This window comes from Ranitomeya variabilis, chromosome 8 (assembly GCF_051348905.1).
Source record: "Ranitomeya variabilis isolate aRanVar5 chromosome 8, aRanVar5.hap1, whole genome shotgun sequence".
In the NCBI taxonomy this organism is placed as follows: domain Eukaryota; kingdom Metazoa; phylum Chordata; class Amphibia; order Anura; family Dendrobatidae; genus Ranitomeya; species Ranitomeya variabilis.
In genome coordinates, this window is record NC_135239.1 from 19,639,274 (window position 1) to 19,654,029 (window position 14,756).

Here is a 14,756-nt window from a genome sequence, read left to right on the forward strand (position 1 = left end):
CAGCTTTCTGTGTAGACTGTATATTGACAGCTGCCAATCAGTGCTAGGGTATGGTTAGACAGGGGGCACAAGACACCTAGTCCTCTAGTGATCTGATTAAACACTGCGTTATTGTAACCAAAAACCATGCCCAGTAAGTGACACATTACTAGAATTTGACTCTGCCCTTACATCGTGCTGCTCTCAAATTACATAGCAAACCTCTGCTGACAGATTCCCTTTAAATTGTACATGAAAAGGAAGAAATCGATCTGGAAAACGTGGACCAGTGTCTGCTTCCTGTTCATGCCCATCAGTGGGTGTAGTCTGCAAAAGAGGAGCCAACTTTTTTTGCTCTGTGCTGTATCTAACACTGGAGGTTCCTGTGTCTCTACCCCTTTAGACCTTGTACGATTTGTCCTCCCAACCTCTAATAAAGGGGCACATACACATTATGTTCGGTTGACAGCCATTTCTCCAGACCCCTCTTGTGCAAGTATGTTCAATGGAGAGAGGAATAAGTCGCTGACAAGACCCCTCTGCAACTACTCCTGTCAGTCAGGATTCAGGAGGCTTTTAGGGTTACTGGCCAAAGGATAAAATTAAGCAATAATTACACTTTGCATGGAGTAAAATTCCAGCATAGTCCTGAACAGGGGGATTGGTGGCCATGTTTCAGGTAAGTAGACTTTCATTAATACTCTGGAGCTTGATGATAATCAATGAAGGAGGTCCAGAAGCCCCCATTACTTGATTTGAACCCAATCTGAGCAATTAAAAAACAAAAAACAAACAGGCAGGAAGAAGGTAAATATCTAAAAAACAAGCTTTTATCCAATTACAAATCTTGTGCATGATCACATCAGACAACACTGAATTACAAAGATTCATGAGAAGAAAAAAAAGTTCCATTAAACATTTAGAAAATTCTTAGTTTTCCTGAAGTCACCTATCTTCCTGTAAAGCCTGCAGTCTACGTCTGGTTATCAGACCTGTTAATAAATAGGTTGTAGAAGTCTATACATTATTGCTGATCTGACAATAACATTGCATAACATTAAGTTACCCAAAAAGCTGCCACGTTCTGGTCACTAGACCAATATATTTCATTTAGTATATAGATTAGGAAACTTTAATAAAAAAATATTGCTAAGTGTAGTAAGTATGTGGGGAGAGGAAGAAAAAAAAAAAAAAATAGTACAGAAATCTATATAAAGTATTTACATACCAGGGCTCTACATACAATCTGTAGGATTGCAGCGCATCAGTCACACATAGATCTCCATATATACAGGATATATACATACACTGACGGAGATGGAAACTTTACATATGATACAGGCAGATCCGAGCGGGGACTACTCTGCAATCCTTTTATAAAACAGCAGGTAGGGAGTGGATGTGGATCGAGCGGTCGGGGAAATAGTGGTCAAAAAGTCTCTTTCTTCAGTCACTTTTACTTCCGAATCGTCAAAGAGCAGCCACTTCCCCTCGTACTCCCTCAGACTTTGCAGCGCATATAATGCAGACTTGGTGCTATTGGGTCCATCTGTGGCAGTTTGCAAGATTTTGTCACTTTCAACATGGATGTCACCGAGACTGGACCCTGCTAATCCTTTTTCATCTTGATTTTGCTCAGTTTTAGGGGGTTTTGGTGTAGGCAGTTGCTCAAAATTAAGTTTACTTTTCTGCCCTCCAAGGAGCCCGACTGTATCCGTACTCTTTTTGGCTACTTTGCTGCTTGTTGCAGGTAAGTTTGCACCAGTTCGAAAAGTGACTTCGCCGTCGGAAGATCGAGCTTCCTCTTCAGTCAGTGGCTCGGTCTTTATTAATTCCTTGTGGTCGCTAGGAGCTTTCACCTGGTCTATCTGGAGGTTGAGGTCACTCAGTTTGACGTATGCTGTGTAGTGACCGCTGCTGATGGTCACTCCGCTGTGCATTACCACAGCAAAAAGTCTATAAATGTCTCTTGATGGCTTGGTACTCCACTCCTCTAGGGACAGTTGCAATGGCGTCAACAAAGGAGTGTTCACTTTAGACAGTCCGCCATAACAGTCAAACCTGGGGGGAAAAAAAAAACACACAAAAAAAAACACACTAAGATTTTTAGCAAAGCCAATACTATGAAATACTGCTTATCTTGCAGGGCTAATCTTTCTGTATGTGCACGAACATTTCTTTGATGTGGGTCAATAACAGAGCACCTGGATGAAGATCCCAACCTACAGTTATTCTGCTCGTCTAACCCCTGTCCATCAGGAGACAAACTTGTACATCGTATATTGATAGCAAACACTGAGCAGGTTACACAACCGGCACACGCCACTGACAGTGCTGCTCCTTAATCATTTAATTGCTGCTATCAATCTTTGACAGAGGCACTTAAAGGCACAACTGTTCTGCTACCCAGGGCCGGCGTCAGCGGACGGCAGGGTCGGGCAGATGCCGGGGCCCCCTGACTTCTGGGGGCCCCCCTAGGATCCGACGGCAATTTTTTTTTATTTTTTTTTTCTTACTTGGGACTGGCCGCCGACTCGCCGATCCAGAGACAGAGGGGACGGAGGAGACGGAGTCCCCGCTGAAAGCCCCGCCCACAGGGGTGGGATTCAGGCTGAATCTTACTAAGTTGCTGTGTGGTCGCTGGGGAGCTGTCACACAGACAGCTCTCTCCAGCGACCAAGCGACTTCGGCATCGCTGAAACTGTCTTCAGCGATGCCGAAGTCCCCATGTAAAAAAAAAAAAAACACTACATACGCACCTTCTGTCGTCCTTCATGTCCCTCGGCGCTTGCCGCACTGACTGTGTCTCAGCACCGGCCGGCCGTAACAGCGGTGCCCAGCGGTGAACCGCTGTTACTGCAGGTTCACCGCTGGGCTCTGCTTTACGGCCGGACGGCGCTGAGACAGTCAGTACGGCAAGCTCCAGGGGACGTGACGGGCAACAGACGGTGAGTATGTAGTGTTTTTTTTTTTTTACTTTTAGGAGGGGGCAGAACGCTGGACACAGGAGGGGGCAGAACGCTGGACACAGGAGGGGGCAGAACGCTGGACACAGGAGGGGGCAGAACGCTGGACACAGGAGGGGGCAGAACGCTGGACACAGGAGGGGGCAGAACGCTGGACACAGGAGGGGGCAGAACGCTGGACACAGGAGGGGGCAGAACGCTGGACACAGGAGGGGGCAGAACGCTGGACACAGGAGGGGGCAGAACGCTGGACACAGGAGGGGGCAGAACGCTGGACACAGGAGGGGGCAGAACGCTGGACACAGGAGGGGGCAGAACGCTGGACACAGGAGGGGGCAGAACGCTGGACACAGGAGGGGGCAGAACGCTGGACACAGGAGGGGGCAGAACGCTGGACACAGGAGGGGGCAGAACGCTGGACACAGGAGGGGGCAGAACGCTGGACACAGGAGGGGGCAGAACGCTGGACACAGGAGGGGGCAGAGCGCTGGACACAGGAGGGGGCAGAACGCTGGACACAGGAGGGGGCAGAACGCTGGACACAGGAGGGGGCAGAACGCTGGACACAGGAGGGGGCAGAACGCTGGACACAGGAGGGGGCAGAACGCTGGACACAGGAGGGGGCAGAACGCTGGACACAGGAGGGGGCAGAACGCTGGACACAGGAGGGGGCAGAACGCTGGACACAGGAGGGGGCAGAACGCTGGACACAGGAGGGGGCAGAACGCTGGACACAGGAGGGGGCAGAACGCTGGACACAGGAGGGGGCAGAACGCTGGACACAGGAGGGGGCAGAACGCTGGACACAGGAGGGGGCAGAACGCTGGACACAGGAGGGGGCAGAACGCTGGACACAGGAGGGGGCAGAACGCTGGACACAGGAGGGGGCAGAACGCTGGACACAGGAGGGGGCAGAACGCTGGACACAGGAGGGGGCAGAACGCTGGACACAGGGGGGGCAGAACGCTGGACACAGGGGGGGGCAGAGCGCTGGACACAGGAGGGGGCAGAACGCTGGACACAGGAGGGGGCAGAACGCTGGACACAGGAGGGGGCAGAACGCTGGACACAGGAGGGGGCAGAACGCTGGACACAGGAGGGGGCAGAGCGCTGGACACAGGAGGGGGCAGAACGCTGGACACAGGAGGGGGCAGAACGCTGGACACAGGAGGGGGCAGAACGCTGGACACAGGAGGGGGCAGAACGCTGGACACAGGAGGGGGCAGAACGCTGGACACAGGAGGGGGCAGAACGCTGGACACAGGAGGGGGCAGAACGCTGGACACAGGAGGGGGCAGAACGCTGGACACAGGAGGGGGCAGAACGCTGGACACAGGAGGGGGCAGAACGCTGGACACAGGAGGGGGCAGAACGCTGGACACAGGAGGGGGCAGAACGCTGGACACAGGAGAGGGCAGAACGCTGGACACAGGAGGGGGCAGAACGCTGGACACAGGAGGGGGCAGAACGCTGGACACAGGAGGGGGCAGAGCGCTGGACACAGGAGGGGGCAGAGCGCTGGACACAGGAGGGGGCAGAGCGCTGGACACAGGAGGGGGCAGAACGCTGGACACAGGAGGGGGCAGAACGCTGGACACAGGTGGGGGCAGAACGCTGGACACAGGAGGGGGCAGAACGCTGGACACAGGAGGGGGCAGAACGCTGGACACAGGAGGGGGCAGAACGCTGGACACAGGAGGGGGCAGAACGCTGGACACAGGAGGGGGCAGAACGCTGGACACAGGAGGGGGCAGAACGCTGGACACAGGAGGGGGCAGAGCGCTGGACACAGGAGGGGGCAGAACGCTGGACACAGGAGGGGGCAGAACGCTGGACACAGGAGGGGGCAGAACGCTGGACACAGGAGGGGGCAGAACGCTGGACACAGGAGGGGGCAGAACGCTGGACACAGGAGGGGGCAGAACGCTGGACACAGGAGGGGGCAGAACGCTGGACACAGGAGGGGGCAGAACGCTGGACACAGGAGGGGGCAGAACGCTGGACACAGGAGGGGGCAGAACGCTGGACACAGGAGGGGGCAGAACGCTGGACACAGGAGGGGGCAGAGCGCTGGACACAGGAGGGGGCAGAGCGCTGGACACAGGAGGGGGCAGAGCGCTGGACACAGGAGGGGGCAGAGCGCTGGACACGGGGGCAGAAAGCTGGACACGGGGGCAGAAAGGAGAAACGGCATGATTGGAGACAAGGGGCAGGATGACAGACATGGCGGCATGACTGGAGACACTGGGGCATGACTGGAGACACTGGGGCAGGAATGGAAACAGATGGGGCAGAATTGAGACACAGGGGGCATGATTGCAGAAATGGGGGCCTGATTGGAGACGGGGCAGAATGGTGATACGGGCATGATTGGAGACACTGGAGGCAGGATTGGAGACAGATGGGGCAGGATCATGGGGCAGGATGGATACGATGGAGACAGATGGGGCAGGATGGGGAGATCATATGGTGCAGAAAGGATACTCATGAGGGCAGGATGGGAGAACATATGGCTGACGCCAGGAATGAGACACACGGGGGCCAGGATGGGGAATATTATTACCATAGGGACTAATTAAGGGATATTATTACTGCAGTGATGTATTTATTTTTTGAGGACACTGTTTTAAATGAGGGGGCGGTCCTGTTACTGTGTAGAGTGACACTATGTCGCCTCTTTTTCTTTATGCGGTGTAATGTAGAAGTTCGGAAAAATTAAGTAATGTGTTCTACAAGCGGAGCGCGAGATAACTCTGTTATTTCCTGCAGAGACGAGTCCTGGCTGGAAGACATGATGGCGGTCTGTGCTGGATGAAAGATGAAGGACTTAACCTAGAGACGTCACTGGTAAGTCAGTGTTACCTATACACTGACACTATACACTGTATACTATATACAGAGCTCCTGTGTATAATCTCACTAGTGATCACTGTATTACCTCTACACAGACACTGCATACTAAGTACAGATCTCCTGTGTATAATGGCACTGATGGTGATAGTGTGGTGCTTTTTTTTTTATTACTGATCAGAATTGTAGTATTCAGTCACTATGTGGTGGTAATATGTGGTCTGGACATGGTGTTGCGGTATTTGTCCCTTGTATGTGATATTATTCGATCACTGTGGTGGTAATATGTCATCTGGTCATGGTGTAGCGGTATTTGTTCTTTGTATGTGATATTATTCGATCACTGTGGTGGTAATATGTCATCTGGTCATGGTGTAGCGGTATTTGTTCTTTTTATGTGATATTATTGGTCATTTTAAAAATTGAAAAATAAATAAAAATATACCTAAATTGTATTGCATATTTTAACAAATATTTAATAGGTTACAGCAGAGTAGGGCCTCACCAAAAGAGTCTACCGTGTTATGGTGGCGGCTTACAAAATCTTTTGGCCAAAACAAAAGCTGCCGGCTAGATGTGTGATCTGGTGATGGGAACGGTTAGGGTATGTGTCCACGTTAAGTAAACGCTGCGTGTTTGACGCTGCGTGGGGCCACAGCGTCAAACACGCAGCGTCCAGATGTTCCAGCATAGTGAAGGGGATTTTATGAAATCCCGTCTCAGCTATGCGTGGTAACACGCACCCGGCGGCCCTGCGACTCCGGACATGTGGCGCTTCTTTTAAGATCGCAGCATGTCCGTGTTCCTTGCGGCAGTCTTTGAATGTCTTTTACAAAAAAGTCAAAAAAGTCTTTTACAACTTACAGAGAAGCAAATTTATCAAAAGTTTCCCTGATATATTGCACTTTCTCTATTTTGCACTAGTGTTTTTATAAAGTTTACATAGTTTTTTTCTAAATAAAATATTTGGGTCTCTGTGGTCCCTGCTGTTTTACTGTCGCCACATGATTTGCTCCACAAGGGGGCCCACTGAGGTTCTGTCGCCCAAGGGCCCATGAAAACCTGGAGCCGGCCCTGCTGCTACCCATAGCCCACCTGGAGCTGACTGTCCTTCATCCCGTCTCTATAAAACTAATAAAAATTCACTTAAACCACTTCATTTTTCAGAATAAAAAAAATAAACCGCAAGATATTTGGTATCGCGTGTGTAAAATTCAGATCTATGAAAATATAATTAACTGATAAGAAATTTAGAAGCAGAGCAAAAAAAATTTTTTAAACAGTATCAGTTTTCCCATTTTTGCTTTCATGGCCTTTTTTTAGAGACTCTGAATGATACCACAAAAACTTTCCCCACTTGTGGTTAGTGGTTGGGTGAAGCCATTTATTGTCAAACTACTGTGTTTTCTCTTTTTAAATCATAATGACAACCCAAAACATCCAAATGACCCTGATCAAAAGTTCACATACTCCATTTCTTAATACCGTGTATTGCCCCCTCTAACATCAATGACAGCTTGAAGTCTTTTGTGGTAGTTGTGGATGAGGTTCTTTATTTTCTCAGATGGTAAAGCTGCCCACTCTTCTTGGCAAAAAGCCTCCAGTTCCTGTAAATTCCTGGGTTGTCTAGCATGAACTGCGCGCTTGAGATTTCCCCAGAGTGGCTCAATGATATTGAGGTCAGGAGACTGAGATGGTCACTCCAGAACCTTCACTTTGTTCTGCTGTAGCCAATGACAGGTCAACTTGGCCTTGTGTTTTTGGATTGTTGTCATGTTGGAATGTCCAAGTACGTCCCATGCGCAGCTTCCGTGCTGATGAGTGCAAATTTGGCTCCAGTATTTGCTGTTAACGTGCTGCATTCATCTTTCCTTCAACTTCGACCAGTTTCCTGTGCCGTTGTAGCTCACACATCCCCAAAACATCAGTGATCCACCTCTGTGCTTTACAGTAGGAATGGCGTTCCTTTAATCATAGGCCTTGTTGACATCTCTCCAAATGGAACGTTTATGGTTGTAGCCAAAAGCTTCAATTTTGGTCTCATCACTCTAAATTACCTTGTTCCAGAAGTTGAGGCTTGTCTCTGTGCGGTTTTGCGTATTGTAGGCGAGATACTTTGTGGCATTTACGCAGTAATGGCTTTCTTCTTACTGGCGACTCGACCATGCAGCCCATTTTTCTTCAAGTGCTTCCTTATTGTGCATCTTGAACAGTCACACCGCTAGTTTTCAGAGAGTCCTGTATTTCAGCTGATGTTATTTGTGGGTTTTTCTTTGCATCCCCGAACAATTTTACGGCAGTTGAGGCGAACATTTTTGTTGGTCTACTTGTCCGTGGTTGTTTTTACAGAGCCCCTGATTTTTCATTTGTGAATCAGTTTGAACGGTGCCGACTGGGATTATCAATTCCTTGGCTATCTTTTTGTATCTCTTTCCTGTTTTATAAAGTACAACTACCTTTTCCCGTAGAAAATTCTTTTGCTTTCCCCATGACTCACAATCCAGAAACGTCAGTGGCTGGATGAAAGATGCAAGAGTCGGTCTGGATCCCAGAAACTCACTTAGCTTTTATGCACACACTGATTACAAGCAAACAGGTCACAGGTGAGGATGTTAGCTTTAGTAGCCATTCACACCCATTTGTGTCAACTTCTGTGCATGTTATCAGGCCAAAATCACCAGGGTATGTGAACTTTTGATCAGGGTTATTTGGACGTTTTGGGCTGTCATTATGATTTGTAAAGAGAAAACACAGTAGTTTGACAATAAATTGCTTCACCCAACCACTAACCATGAGTGGAGAAAGTTTTGCTGGACCAAGAAAAGAAAAAAATTCTGCCGGGATATGTAAACTTGAGCACAACTAATACATTTATATACACACATACCGTACATATTTTGTTTACAAAGTTTGCCTATAAAATCAGAAGCCATTACCTACATCTACTGCTAAAGGTGAATTTGACAAGACTTACTCAGAGCTTACTGCAGCAAAACATTTAAGATGAATGGTCACAATTTCCGGGATCTTATCAAACAGGAGACTCCTCTCTGCTTCTGTGTAATGACGGCAGGTTTCACAGAAGTATTTATCTTCTCCGACTATTCTCTCCACAGATGCAAACTGGGAGATTGCCCATTTTAAGGTTTTAATTTCTTGCCTGGGATCTGGCGAAACTAGAGGGTAAAAAAAAACAAACAAAAACAACAGAAATCAATGTAAAAGTGTGATTAAAGTTCAGATCTTGAGGACCTATATAAGCGATGTAGCATAGGTCTATCGATGTAACATGCTTGTTCTATTCCTCTGATCCCTTACACAAGACACACCAGACGTGTGGTCCAGCCCAGGAAAGTAACATTTCTGAGAAACTAAAGTTGAAAGCTGAACCAACTTCTTTAAGAGGTGCATGGCCGACAATGACTTTGCTGCCTCAAACTCCAGTGCCCCCTTATTTATAGGTTGCCATACAAAACATCAATTAATATTTAGGCTCCGATTGATTACACTACGCAACTAATTTTCAGGGTAGTTCTTGTCCTCTGAGAAAATGTTATTGTATCTTATAGATTTTGATATGCTGAACACGAATATGTTCTCCAAAAGTCTGTATCACACAAGGTTTTTAACCCCTTCATGACAGGAGCTTTTTTTGTTTTCCGCTCCCCTGTTCAGAGCCATAATTTTTTTTATTTTTACGTCAATATGACTGTGTGAGGGCTTATTTTTTGAGGGACGAGCTGACGTTTCTAATGATACCACTTTTGTGCAAATACGTTCTTTTGATTGCCCGTCGTTGCATTTTAATGCAATGTCGCGGCGACCCCCAAAGTGGCAAAGGAGCAAAACGTAATTCTGGCGTTTTTATTTTAATTGCTACGCCGTTTAGCAATCATGTTAATTTTTTTTATTGATCGGGCGATTCTGAATGCAGCGATACCAAACGTGTAGGTTTGATTTTTTATTTTATTTTGATTGGGGCAAAAGGGTAGTGATTTGAACTTTGCTTTAAAAATATAAAAAAATATATATTTTTTTTTATTACTTTTCGCATGCTTCAATAGCCTCTATAGGAGGCTAGAAGCTGCCGTAGCGCGATCGCCTCTGCTACATAGAGGTCATGCTCAGATCATTGCTATGAGCGCCAACCACAGGGTGGCGCTCATAGCAATCTGTCATCAACAACCAGAGGTCTCGAGGAGACCTCTGGTTGTGATGGCAGTGCAGCGATGACCCCCGATCACGTGACGGGGCTCGTCGCTGCGTGTATTTCCGGACCGGTGTCTGGAAATGCACTTAAATGCCCGCTGTCAAGAGTTTGACAGCAGCATTTAACTACTTAATAGGCGCGGGCGGATCGCGATTCCGCTTGCGCTTATTATGGGCACATGTCAGCTGTTAAAAACAGCTGACATGTCACGGCTTTCAGGTGGGATCACCTCAAAGCGGGGGGGATACTGCCAGCTGACATACTATTCTGTAAGCTGGCAGTAAGTGGTTAAGAAACAGTTTATAGCCTACATTATGACAGCCGAGACACTACATACATGAGCATCGATGTCAGTAGCAAAAGCAATTGTTCAAAAATTGTTTTGCAGACTACTTTCATTTATAATCCATGTTTTTAGAATTAACAATATAACGTTTATCATTTCTCAAAAACCTTACGTGATAGGAAAAATCTGAAGTCATTTCTAATATCAGCATGAAAAAAAAAAAAAAAAAAAAAAAAAATCAGGAACACTCAAAATTGACCGAGGGACAAAACCTTTGTAACACAGTTATCAGACATTACTGAATGCTTAGGCCATGTTCACACTTTGCGGGTTTTACCGCGGATCCGCGGCGATTTTGATGCTGCGGGTCCGCAGCAGTTTCCATTGCGTTTACATGTAAACCCTATGGAAACCGCAAACCGCTGTACACATGCTGCGGGAAAAACCGCGCAGAAACGCAGCGGTTTACAACCCGCAGCATGTCACTTCTTTGTGCAGAATCGCTGCGATTCTGCACCCATAGGAATGCATTGAACCGCTTACTTACCGCATGGGGCTGTGACCATGATGCGGGAAGTAAGCGGATAATGTGCAGATGGTACCCGGGGTGGAGGAGAGGAGACTCTCCTCCAGGCCCTGGGAACCATATTTGTGTGTAAAAAATAGAATTAAAATAAAAATAATTATATACTCACCTCTCAGCGCTGCACGCGGCCGTCCGGTCTGGGTTGCTGTGCGAGCAGGGCCTGAGATGACGTCGCGGTCACATGACCGTGACATCACGAAGGTCCTTCTCGCACAGCATCTTTGGAACCGGACCGCCGCGTGCAGCGCCGAGGACATCGGGACATCAGAGGGTGAGTATATAACCAATTTTTATTATTTTTAACATTACTATTGATGCTGCATATTGCTGCATATGCAGCATCAATAGTATAGGAGTAAACCCGCAGCGGAAACCGCAAAACAAACCGCGATAAATCTGCAGGGATAACCGCGGCGGTTTTGCCCTGCAGATTTATCAAATCCGCTGCGGGAGAACCCGCAGAGGACGCCGCAAAGTGTGCACATAGCCTTATAGTGTGTATCATTTTTATTGGGAAAGAAGGATGACTAACTTAGCTGCTGTTCACACCTCCAGTGCAAATTTAATTGCATTTGTGAAGTACTACTTACTATCAGAGGATTCTTCTGGTTTTGGGGTATCGCTTTCCTGCACAGGAACGCTGATATCTTGGAAGTCTTCCCTCCGCTCTGTAAAACACTCACACTCCAGACATCGTGTTCTTAGCACCAGCTGGCCCTGGAATAATCTCTCCACCAGTTCAAACTCACTCAGCTCTATAAATCAAGAATCAGAAATCCATCAGGTCTGAAAAATCCAATCGCTTTACAAATTTGCTTGAATTTTACTAAAGCCCGTGCAATAGAGCAGGTGTGGTCCCCACAGTGTCCAAGACTGCTCTACAACTAGTTTCCACGTTTATATCCTTCATAGCAGTCAGTGCCGGAATGTCTCTGCCGATACTAGATCTAGCAATAGAGCTGGCTGTCAGTCAGTGCCGGCACGTGGATCCATGTGCTGATCAGTGACCAAATACACGCCGGCCCACCCGACTGAAAGACCGAGAAGAGCAGCTGAAAACAGTGGCCCATAGACTGCACCATGCCCTCTGCCCGACTTTGCCACCCGCTGTCACCGCTCTCCGCATCCCATGCAGACAGCGGTAAATACATTGGTGGAGGAGGGACCACCCGCTCCATCTCCCACCAATCAGCATGTGATTAAGCTGCTACAATGACATCATTTCATCACGTCAACTATGCATGAGTATGGAGCAGAGCGCAGGCCAGAGGAATGGGAGCGAGGAGAGGTTTTCTCATGTGTATGGAATATTTGTATGTATATAGGGAGGCTATGTGGGAGATCACGCTATATATAGGGGATAGCAATACTTATTTCTGTTCTATTTTAAGTGATATTTTATTGTAATTACTGTTAATATTATCAAGCAGACTTAATTTTTATTTCTATAGCACCAACATATTCTGCAGCCTATTGGTCCAGCCTTCACAACAGTACAGTCTCATATGGCCCCTCAGTAAAATAGCCCAGCCCTAATAGAAAGGATTTGCAGTTGGGTGCGAACAGTCCTTACAATAACAACATTTAGCTGATTCACATCCCTTGATCCTATTACTACCCACCATTCGGAGAAGTCTTGGTCTCGCCGCTTTCCTCCGGCTTACATTCCTCGCCTTCCTTTGTTGCCTCTTTCTTGGATTGCTCCGGTTGGATGTCAGGGTTTAGGATATCGGTGGGGGAACTTTTTGACGAACTGTCCATTTTACTTAGACTCTTGAACTTAGATAAAATACTTGGCTGTTTACCGGACTTTAACCAGCTCAATCCTAATTTGGATTTTTTGTGCTGAGTGTTGGGAGCTGGGTCAGCACTGACTTTAGTACTGGCTCCTTTATCGTCCTGCTTTTCCACTACAGATTTCCTTTTTGATCTGGTCAGTCTTTGCTCTTGAGGCGCTGGCTCCTTCGTTAACTTTGTTTTTTTCTTCACGTTTCCAACCTCGTTATCGCTCTTCCGTTTACCGTTTTCAATTTTTGGATCCTCAGATTCAGCATTAGATGTGTCAGGAGACCCAGCTCCGGTCTCACAACCGCCAGTCTCCTTGTCATCAGCTGACAGGGCCACCGCTTCATTCACATGGAGACTTGTCAGCTCTTTTTTGAGGTCCTGACAGGCCTCTTGAATGTTTCCCAAAATGCACTGCAACACTTCCTGTGCGTCATGCTGTAGAAACCCCTCATACATCGGATTGAGTTCCCTGGTGAAAAGTTAAAAAGTGGAATGCTTAGACGGGGACAGCTCGCATATTACCAAATTAGTGACATAGAAAAGGCTATAGCAGACCCATCACCAGATCTTCCATTACTAGCTGCATACAATATTAAATATATATCCTAGACCTGGTAAACTTACTGTGAAAATACATATCAGAATAACTGCATAAATACTTTTAAGTCAAGGTTCCCCCCAAGGGGACAAAAATATAATCTTCTATAAAGGGAAGCCTGTGGCTGGCCTTCATAGGATTTATATGGCGTCATGAGGACCTTCAGCAGGTCTGCAGTTGCCATGAAAACCCATGGTCCCCGCCATGATTGATCTACTGAAAGCGTTAAACTGCAGCGATCGGAACCTTCTCTGGTTGCTGCTTTTACAGGGAGATGTCAGCAATATAACACAGCCAGCATCACCCAAATTTGGGGCAAGCTAAGCTTCTGAGGCTATTCCATACACCAGCACCTGACATGTGATGTATTATTAAAAAGGGGCTGTCCAATATTGAACTCTATGCATACGTACGGTCATGTGCCGACCAGACATGCACGGCCTCGCCGAATACAAGTGAATCGATCAAGGTCAGCCATGTCTAGTCGGAATGTGGCTGAAAGTATGCAAATCACATACTTGCAGCCCAACGACTGCGTCACCGTATCCTGACCGTGTGCATTGTGAGGATTCACGACTCTACAGTCAAATGTATTGCCTACATACTTGATCCCCAAGCCTGGAGATCCGCTCTAAAGGCAGGTTAAGAAGGAATTAACACAATATATCTGCTCCACTTAACTGGACCGCTTCTTAGTGACCATCCTCCTGCTGCCGAATCTGCACCCTCCAAGTATGAGTCACAGAAGCCCCCTAGCTGAAGCAATTGACAGTGGCTTTCCTGGACTACTGATTAGCAAGGATCAGACAGATTAACCCTTTGCATTGTGATCCGAGAACCCACTATATCCCATGCCTGTAGTGCCTCGTACCTCAGCGTGTTCAGAAGTCTCTTGGGTTGTGCAGAAAGCTCGGTATCGTAATTCTCTGCATTTAATAGATAGCTGACTTGTAGGAGCTCTGTGGAATGAATCAAGGAACTCAAACTGCAGATAACCTCGTAACTTGCGGGCAAGTTGTCTTTCTCACACTCCTGTTAAGACATTTGATTTATTAGTAACATTTTTTTTTTCTCATTCAATGTAGACTTTAAAAAAAATATATATAAGTAAATTACCTTATTTTTTTCGGCATGTTCTTGGCCTTCCTTCCCCCTAGTCTTAGATATAACATCACATAGTTGGTTCACACCACTTTTGAACCCAGGACAGTAGCATAAAACCTGTAAAGGAAACAAGAATACTATTGGTCAATTTGTGTTATTGCATGTGAAGCTAGAAGATCTTAAAAAAAAAAAATGGGGCAAAACCAGTTTAAAAAAAAAATTCTATAAAAGTCTGTACCTGAAGTATACTGTTAAGGTAGCAGGTGTTCCCAAGATTGCTGAACCCTACAAAAGGAACCAAGCTTTCATTCTTCACACAGCAGACGGGTGGAGACATCTGGGTAGCAGGAACCACCTGATCACAGCTTCATGAGGAAAAGAAAAATATA

At 47.0% G+C, this 14,756-nt stretch overlaps 1 protein-coding gene across 2 annotated transcripts in view; it reads right to left on the minus strand.

The window, feature by feature from the left end:
- Positions 1-792: 792 nt before the first annotated feature.
- The window catches only part of USP1 (ubiquitin specific peptidase 1), an 18,275-nt gene continuing 4,311 nt past the window's right edge, over positions 793-14,756 (minus strand). For both annotated transcript variants that reach the window (XM_077275950.1, XM_077275952.1), the window contains exons 3-9: positions 14,606-14,732; positions 14,380-14,484; positions 14,135-14,295; positions 12,500-13,134; positions 11,468-11,632; positions 8,770-8,971; positions 793-2,040 (exon numbers count right to left, since the gene is read on the minus strand). In XM_077275950.1, coding sequence (XP_077132065.1) covers positions 1,338-2,040; positions 8,770-8,971; positions 11,468-11,632; positions 12,500-13,134; positions 14,135-14,295; positions 14,380-14,484; positions 14,606-14,732 — 2,098 coding nt within the window. In that variant the 3' untranslated portion in view covers positions 793-1,337. The remainder of the gene's footprint in view (positions 2,041-8,769; positions 8,972-11,467; positions 11,633-12,499; positions 13,135-14,134; positions 14,296-14,379; positions 14,485-14,605; positions 14,733-14,756) is intronic.